This window comes from Cavia porcellus, unplaced genomic scaffold, assembly GCF_034190915.1.
Source record: "Cavia porcellus strain 051 isolate PalLab524CR breed Dunkin Hartley unplaced genomic scaffold, mCavPor4.1 scaffold_2, whole genome shotgun sequence".
Taxonomy (NCBI): domain Eukaryota; kingdom Metazoa; phylum Chordata; class Mammalia; order Rodentia; family Caviidae; genus Cavia; species Cavia porcellus.
The window spans coordinates 100,392,142-100,400,798 of NW_026947485.1; the positions used below are offsets into that span (position 1 = coordinate 100,392,142).

An 8,657-nucleotide genomic window follows, 5' to 3' on the forward strand; every position below is an offset into this window, starting at 1 on the left:
TATACTTATTTTTTGATCCAATTCTTAATATAATTAAATTACTCTTTTTGGTAGGTCATTATGCAGTAATTACACTATTATTGCTATGCAAGTACTCCTCCTAAGCTGATTTAGTTTACTTTTATTGCATTTACTTCATATATAACATTGTTTTCATTACAGTAAATATTTTTTCCTCTTTATCTTTTGCTTATTTTTCAATGGATTCATCAGCAATTCAAGCCACCACTCTCCAACTGCACCTTCTCTTCCCAAAACATTCGGTTGTACTCTCTGTCTTTCATCATCTTGCAGAAGTCTCGCCCAGGGGTTTCTAACCTACCTCAGTCTTCTTCTTGCCCTCCAGGCCTGATGTACGGATCTCTTTTGGTATTTATTTTTTATTTTAAAGAGAATAAAACAATAAAACCAATCAAAACAAACCACCGTATGAGATATAAGACTTCAGAATATTATGAAATCAACAACAGTTACCATAAAGCCCTTACATGTTTTCAAAATAGCTGCAGATAACTTCCGACATAGTAAAAATCAAACAGAACAGAATAGAATAGAAACAATAAAAACAAAACAATGATTGCAATAAGGGACTTCAAAACAAGCCAATAGTAAATCCAAAATTGCTACCCTAATATATCTTGCTATCTTCAAAGTAGCTGCTCCTGACACCAGAGTTAACATAATCAAACAAAATGAAAGAGAATAAAACTCAACCCAACAAAACTATGGGAATGATACAGGATCTCAAAACAAAACCATAGGGAATCAACAATGGCTACAACCCTCAGAAGGAGATCCCTCCTAGATGCTACACTGTATACTGCTACCGTCTGAACCTATGATCAGACCACTGGTCCTAGACCTGCAATGTTAGTGAAACACTAAAGCACCACAGGCATCCAATTGCATTTCACCTCCATAGCTATCATCACAGCCTGTGTTTCTCTAGATAAACTTATGGGGAGTGGAGGGTGGGGAGGGGACTGGTACTTCTTATATTGCCAGCTCGTACCAGAAGGAGCTGGGGTCTGGTTTCTCCCAGTCTGGCAGCGGCCCACACATGGCACCGGTTCCCGGACTGGGCTTATTTGCTGGTGTGTCTTTGTTCTCTCTTCCCTCTCAGCACTTTTCTTGACTGCTATCCTGAGGCTTCTTTTCCTTCATCTTCCATGTTTATCTCATATATATGTGTATATATATATATATATATATATATATATATATATACATCTCACATTTTCATCTTTATAAGTATATGCACTTGCTTTCATAGAACACACCCTGAAATAGCTTTCTAAGAAAGATTTTATAGAAAGAAATCTTATATACATACCTGAAAATTTTTATTATCGTCTCATATTTAATGATGGGGTATAAATTCTTCTTTTTCATGATTCTTGTAACTAAATGCTAACTGGAAGCAATTTTTTCTCTCCACAATTTTGAAAGCATTGCTCCATTATTTTTTAAGTTATCAGTGTTATTTTTAAGAAGTAAAATGTATATGTAGCATAGGAGTTTTTGTGAGCAATCTGGAATCTAGAGGGTCCCATTGCTGAGATTTTATGCTGATAGATTTTGGTAGCATTTGAATTTTATCCATTGTGCTGGTCACTTGGTATGTTCTTTCCACCCACACTCTCAGTTTTTTCTATTCTCTTTTCTAGAAATCCTATTATTTCTATGTCAGAGATATTACCTGTTCTTATCTTTTTTTGTCCTAATTTTTCGCCTTTGTTTTTTCTCTGAGAAATTCACTTAACTTTATCTTTCTGCACTACTTTTTAGTTTTAATTTTCAGTTTTTTCTAACTTTTGCTATATATATATATATATATATATATATATATATATATATATATATCTGTATATCTTACTTTTCAAATTTTATAGCTATAGTACCACCTCTTTTCTCTCTGAAAATATTGTGTGATTCTTTTAAAATTGCTTTTTAAAATTTTTCTTATTTCCATCAAGTTTCTTTTTCTTTCTTTTATTTTAGACTCTGTTTTCCATGATAAATGAGTGCTTTGTTGAGCTCTCACTTGTCTTCTTTATTCTGATTGGTTTATGATTTCATAAATATCCCTTTTATTGGTCTTGTGGGTAGGTTATCTGTTTAAGAGTAGAGCCTGAACAATCCAGTGAAGGATTTGTGTGTTGATGGGAATTGTCACCTGAGGACATTAATGGGTTGCAGGTGGATGAATTGAAATCCTGATATCTATATCTGCAAATTCTCCTTTTGGACTGAGGGGAGAGAGAGAGAGAGAGAGAGAGAGAGAGAGAGAGAGAGAGAGAGAGAGAGAGAGAGAGAGGAGAGAGAGAGAGAGAGAATCGTTCATTCATTTATCTAGAGGATAAAGAACTGAGTGTCAGGGGTATGCTGAGAGTTGGGTCATGAATCTGAAAACTAGGTCAAATATTTATCTAATCTTTGTTTCTGGAAAGGTCCTGCTCTCTTCACTATACCTGTTTCCCTCAGTCGGAGATCCTTTTTATCCACCCCTGAGAAAAAAATCTTTGGTATCCTGCCAAGTTCAGGTACCTAAAAGTAGGAAGGGGAAGAAATGTGGCATTGAACTGATGTAAAACAAACTTCTATCTGATTCTCCTTTTTTGGTGCCATCCTCACCAAAAAAGCAAATGAATCTGGTTCTACAAGTATTTGCATCTTAAGGGCGTGTTAGCATTTTTGTCAGTTCTACTTAACCAATTACTTGTGACTTAACAAAATATTGTTCTGCCACTTTCTTCCTTATTCCTTTTGTTTTTATATGCTTACTTTACCTGAGTTTAAGGAGAAACCAAAAGAAAACATGTTTACTTAACTCCTTGGTGCTTTGGAAGGTCCTTTGTCTCTTGATGTCGGTCAGATGCCCTTGACAGAACCCTGATCAAAGATGTCTGGATCACCTGTCCCTAGTCCCTGATCCTGGGATCTGGGTTCTCAAGAGTATAGGTGACCTGCTTTTCCTTATGTTAGGAAAACTGGGACTATAAGATTGACAGTTGCATGAAAATCATACAGAGTGACAATTACCAAAAGAAAAGAATGCATTACTGACAAACAGGCAGCAAATGTCTCAGACACAGGGCAGCTTTGTCCTCCAAAAGGTGCTGATCTTGAGAAGGCACGAATTTTCCTGTTTCTTTGTATTCAAAAAGTGTTGGCACCATGTCACAGACACTAGTTCCCCAAACGGAAATCAACTCCTTGTTATTTTCCTCCATTGTAAGCCTCAGCAACATCTGCTCACACTTAGCCCTCCTGAATCAATTGATTAATGCAGATGCCCACTGAAGTGAGAAGGTATCACACACACTGCCAGGAGAAGTCCCACATCCTGGGGAGGAAAGAAGGCCAGGTGGGCAGGTGTTCATAGTACTCTGGATCTGGGGCTTGGGGAGAATCCATGGAAGTGACGACATGGTGTTCTATCTTAGACAACATGAACAAAGGGGCATGCCATTTTAAAAATTTCCCTTCTTTAACTGCTGATGTCCTAAAGGAAGGAAACTTAACTGGACATTTTAAATATCTGCATGCATCATTTGTATAGCTGCCTTTAGATCTTGTAATGATTTCTTTTGTGTCAGTCTCTGAGGTAAGATATTTGAGACATTCAAGGGAATAGTGCCATCCTCCTTAAGTGTTTAGACAGTATGCTTCCAAGCTAAAAAGGAAAACAAAAACAAAAACATTTTGAGTCTCCTGGCCATGATATCACAATGATGCAGTGTAGAGGGGATAAAGCTTTTGAAGGGCATTCTTAATGGCAACCTTTAAATGAATTGAATCCTTGGTAACTCAATGACAAGGCCTATATGTTACTGTCCTTTTCCCACTTAACAAGAACAAAAGGCCACATCCAGAGGAACTAGTCACTTGTGATGGGACATGATGACATTTTTATTTCTGAACTTTTCTCATATAAAAAAGCCATCCAAGGAGCATTCGAAGGTACATGTGAGGAATTTGGCAGTAAAACCATCTATCTGTACAGATTTTGGAAAGTCCAAGATGATTAGGTAAAATACAGCATTTTTAATCTAAAGAGAAGCATTAAATTTTTATGTTTTTTGACTTAGCCTTGACTACATGAAATTAAATCTGATATTTTCTCCTCCTACTCTGCAGCTCATTAAAACTCAACCTTATCTTAATTTTGGTGCTTTCCACAATGCCTGTGTTTTGGTGTTATCCAGCTCTGTCTTCTAAGGTAAGAGTTTCACCTCTGTTTTTGATGGCTAAATAGATGACTAGCCTACAGACTATCTAAATTCAAAATTGCCTCAAGAAATATGCAATGGAAAAGCAGTTTATTTTATTTTTAGAGCTTTCAATGAAAAATAGCGTAATCAGATTCAGATTCAGAAATCAGTAAAAGGAAACATTTATGTGATAGGAAATAATACTGGACTACATTAAATTTGTTATGAATTACTTAGGATTGGTCTCTACATAAAGAAATACTCATTTCTATGTAAAATGTTAATTTTTTGCTCATGAAAATTTATTTTTTCATATATATATACATCTACTCATAATCACAGTGACTATTTAGCCATTGAAATTCCATAACTAAGATACAGAGGTCATTTTTCAGAAATGGTGAATGTCCTAAATTTACAAAAAGCAGCTTTTTTTCAGATACAAAATAGAGACAAAAATGCTAAATCTCTGTGAAACATTACATAAATATTAAACGATATATTTATTCAAGAGTATTGATTGAGTTCTTAACTATGTTCACTGAACTGCTCAAGATATTCAGAAAATAAATGTCTTTCTTTGGTATATTTAACACTATTTCCATATGATATTTTACTTTATTTTTATGTCAATATTTTGCTTAAAATTTAAAAACCTTTGGTTGCTGATGACATTTGGAAGTTTTCTTCACTGAAACTTAACCTGTCACACTGTGATTACTAAATCAATGCAATTTATGAAACTATTTTAGGATAAAGAAATATCATATAAATCCTAAATGATAAATCTGTGTTCAAACGTAATACTCCAGTTATTTGTGTTATTGGTCTTCTCTCTAATCATCACATCTGTCATTTTTCTCTTTCTTGTTTACCTAATACAGCTTCTCTTGCTCTGGTTGTCTTCCTGGGAGCACTCAGCACTAATTTAGTCATTGATTCTATCAGACAGCACATTGATCAAGCTGATGAGTCACAATCCATAAATTGGTGTATTTTCTCAAGTGTCTTCCTAATTGCTTTTTATTCTTCCCCCAAAGGTTTACTTGTGACATTTCTGTTGAACAAGAAGCACTTGTGTGTAACTTTAAAAAAAATTAAGCATATTTGTTCTTCTAAAGCAGTTAGGAAATCATGTTGCCCATAAATGAAACATTTCTCCTTTGACTGCATTTCCCATATTTTTGTTTTTGAAGATGACAATTTTGTTTTCTTTATAACTCCATCATGTTGTAATGGTGTGGATGGTATTTGTATCAGTTTGATAGTTTGGGGCAAATGATTGTGCAGTCAAACGAAGTATAGGATTTTTAAATATTTATTTCAAACTTCATACAAGTCCACTAGCCAGGCTAGTACTTTAATGATCTTGTTCTAATGTGAGCTGTTTTTGTATCAGCTAGGTGCTTCAGCATCTTTTTAGTGATGGTTTAAGAATTTCAACAGCTAAAACTGGCATGTTCCTTTTGCAATACAAACATGGCATGGAGAGTGTTTCTGGAAGGAACTGGATTGCTTCCCTCCCTGCAGTGACTCACATGCCCCTCCTGCGGAGATGTAAAATGGATTGCATTTATATTTAATGTTAAGGTTTCCTCTGTTAACACAAGGGAAAATATATAGTAGCACCCAACTAAGAATTTTTATAGATTTTTCCATAACAAGTATTTATGAAATTATCTCCAACTATGCACAGATCAAAAAGAAAAAGACAAACGAGCACTTATCCCCCCCCCCCCCGCCCCAAACCTGGTGGGAATGGTTTGTCTGAACCTCTGACAGTTTTCAGTAGTTCACCCAGCCAGGACAAAGAGTTGCAGGAAGCATTTTATGTGTCCTGGTCCCATTTCAACCTTCAAATACAGTAATGTGAGGCCAAGCTTTTCTTTCTGCTCCAAGATAGAGTGTATGATTTTTACTTTGTATGTATCTTTATTTATAATAAAATTGTTCAGCTCTTGCCTTAATAGTACAGTTGAGAAACCTGAGCTTGTAATCCAGTTGCTCAGTATAACGGAATTTACTTCCAACTTACATTTCCTCATCTGAAACCGAGGAATTGAAAGTATTTGTTTCACAGAACTTTTTGGGGCATAGACTAATATGAGCTACCCAAAGCATGTGTCACAAAAATTACTGATAAATCACTACTTTTATAATTGATGAGATTTGTATTAGTTCCTTTTCAGTGGACTGTGATTCTTCTAAAGCATATAACAGAGAAAAATGACAAATGTTGACCTCTCACCTGAGTCAGAACTGAGAATTTGTCAGCTGTGCCAAGGGGTATGAATTGTGCTCTGGTATTTGATCCCCCAATCTACAAATATGGGGTTGAATCATAGGTTCTTTAAGTCTAGTGAGAGCTCTGAGGTTTCAAACCTATTTTTTCTACCATCTAGTGCCCCAGTATCAGCTTTTACTCTCTGGCCTTGAGCCACTGATAAGGAATTGAGCAAAATATAAAAGTTAAAGATGACAGGGTTCATGTACAGGAGTTCCTTGTGGTCAGCTGGCAAGTAGCCAAGGCAACCTGGGGAACTGTGCTCCTTACCAAAACCTGGGGTTTCATCACCCTGGGTATTTTTGTGTGAATTTGAAACATGATTTCCAAGACTCATTAGTACCACTTGAAATGTTCCTTATAAAAAATAGCAATAACTGTGTTCAATGCATGATGTCAATGCTGAATAACAGCAATTACATAAGTAGTTAAAAATTAGGCAGGTGAGTAGATCATTCCAAATAATATGCTGTGTCTAGGTAAAGCATACATTGCATTTTAACAAAATTTCCACCCTTAAAACGATAAGATATATTAGATTTGTTACCATAAAACTTTGGAAATTGTTACTGTTGGAATAAACTTGCAACCCTAAAGCTATGTTCTGTCCTTCCTCCCCCATCTGAATTGCCAGGTGTCTGGAAAATCTGATTACTTTCTCATCCTGCAGAACAGCTGCCCAGCCAGGCTGGACGGAAGCGAGGGACTAGCTTTTCTAAAGCCAATTTTGGAGAAGACATCAATGAAAAGATCTTTTCGCAATGGAGTTGGCACAGGGATGAAAAAAACTTCCTTTCGAAGAGCAAAACCATGAATAAGTGTGGGAAGAACTCTGGGAATTAATCTCAAACTATGTGGAGTGTGACTGATATGCTAAACGTCAGTTGTGTCTTTATCATTAAGTGTTGGTTTGCTCTCAATTTCCAAATATCTTTCCTTTCCCAACTGGCTCACAGTAGATTGAGTTTTTCTTTTCTTTTTTTTTTTTTTTAAAGAATAAATCTGTCCTAAACTTCTGCTTGTGAAAGAAAAATTTATCTATGTGCTCAGTTAATAACTTTCTCAAATAAGAACGGATGCATTTGCTTTGATCTTGAAGTGGCTGGAATGTGTATTTTTACAGCATAATAGTATATTTTCCTTCCCAAATAGTATGATATCAGGATATTGATCTTTTTTAAATATGATTGTCTTAAATAACTTAACTGTATCAATTCTGTTGGGCTATGCTACTTCAGTCTGTAAATCTTAAAATTAGAAGAAGTTAAGATAGTGGTATGGTATGCTAATCCACTTATCAAAATTTGCAACAAACGTTGCCACAACCCTCTGGATATAGTTCTGGTCTCTGTTTTCCAATTCCAATTAAAGTAAAAGATGGACTGCTGTTTCATCTTGGAAATTTTTTTTTGTGTTTTAAAATCTTACATGAAATGCTACCAGTAACAATGAGAGAAGAGAGATTCTTGCTTGCCATGTGGGGTGGGGGAGTTTGGGAACCTGCTCCTCAAAACTGGGCCTATTGACCTCCTGCTCTTCCTCTCCTAGGAGAGGCCTTTACATTCATTTCACAGAAATGCTTGGCAGAGTTTTTTTTTTTTTTTTTTAAGGCTAATGGCACATTGGTTGTTGTGTCATTGTGTGGTTGTTGTGTTCATACATGTTGAATTCTGCCACACACTAAATGACATTCACTGAAACCACATGCAGTTCGCACACTGAGAGCTTCAGAAGCTGCAGAAGGACACAGCCTTTGGTCCCTGACTTCAGACAGAAACAGAGAGTTCTCAGAAAATTGTACTCAAGGTGAGCAGGTATCAGAGTAGCCAGGTAGGTCTGCTCACTCAAATGCATCCTAACAAAAAGAAGCCTTCAAATACACTCTTATTGAGCAGTTTCCAAGAACTCATTCACACACATTAAGCTTCTAAAGTTCTATGGTTTGTCCTCATCTTTTGTGAAAACAGGTGGTCTCTTAATTTGGTGTGTATTTGTTGAAATTAGGGTTTCAAAGGGAACAGATTTAATATATGACATATGATTTATAGGATTATTTTATAATACTAACTCAAAAAGTCAGTTAAGTGCAGAAGAGTGTAAGAGATCTATCTTTGGTCTAGAGATCCAAAGAATCCAGGAGAGGCTATGGATGTCCCACA

At 35.8% G+C, this 8,657-nt stretch overlaps 1 protein-coding gene across 1 annotated transcript; it reads left to right on the forward strand.

The window, feature by feature from the left end:
• Positions 1–4,135: 4,135 nt before the first annotated feature.
• Nps (neuropeptide S) lies at positions 4,136–7,838 on the forward strand (the record flags this gene model as incomplete). Its single annotated transcript, XM_023561513.2, has 2 exons — positions 4,136–4,222; positions 7,133–7,838. Coding segments are annotated over 2 exons (267 nt in total), but the record flags the coding sequence as incomplete, so codon positions are not given.
• Positions 7,839–8,657: the final 819 nt, after the last annotated feature.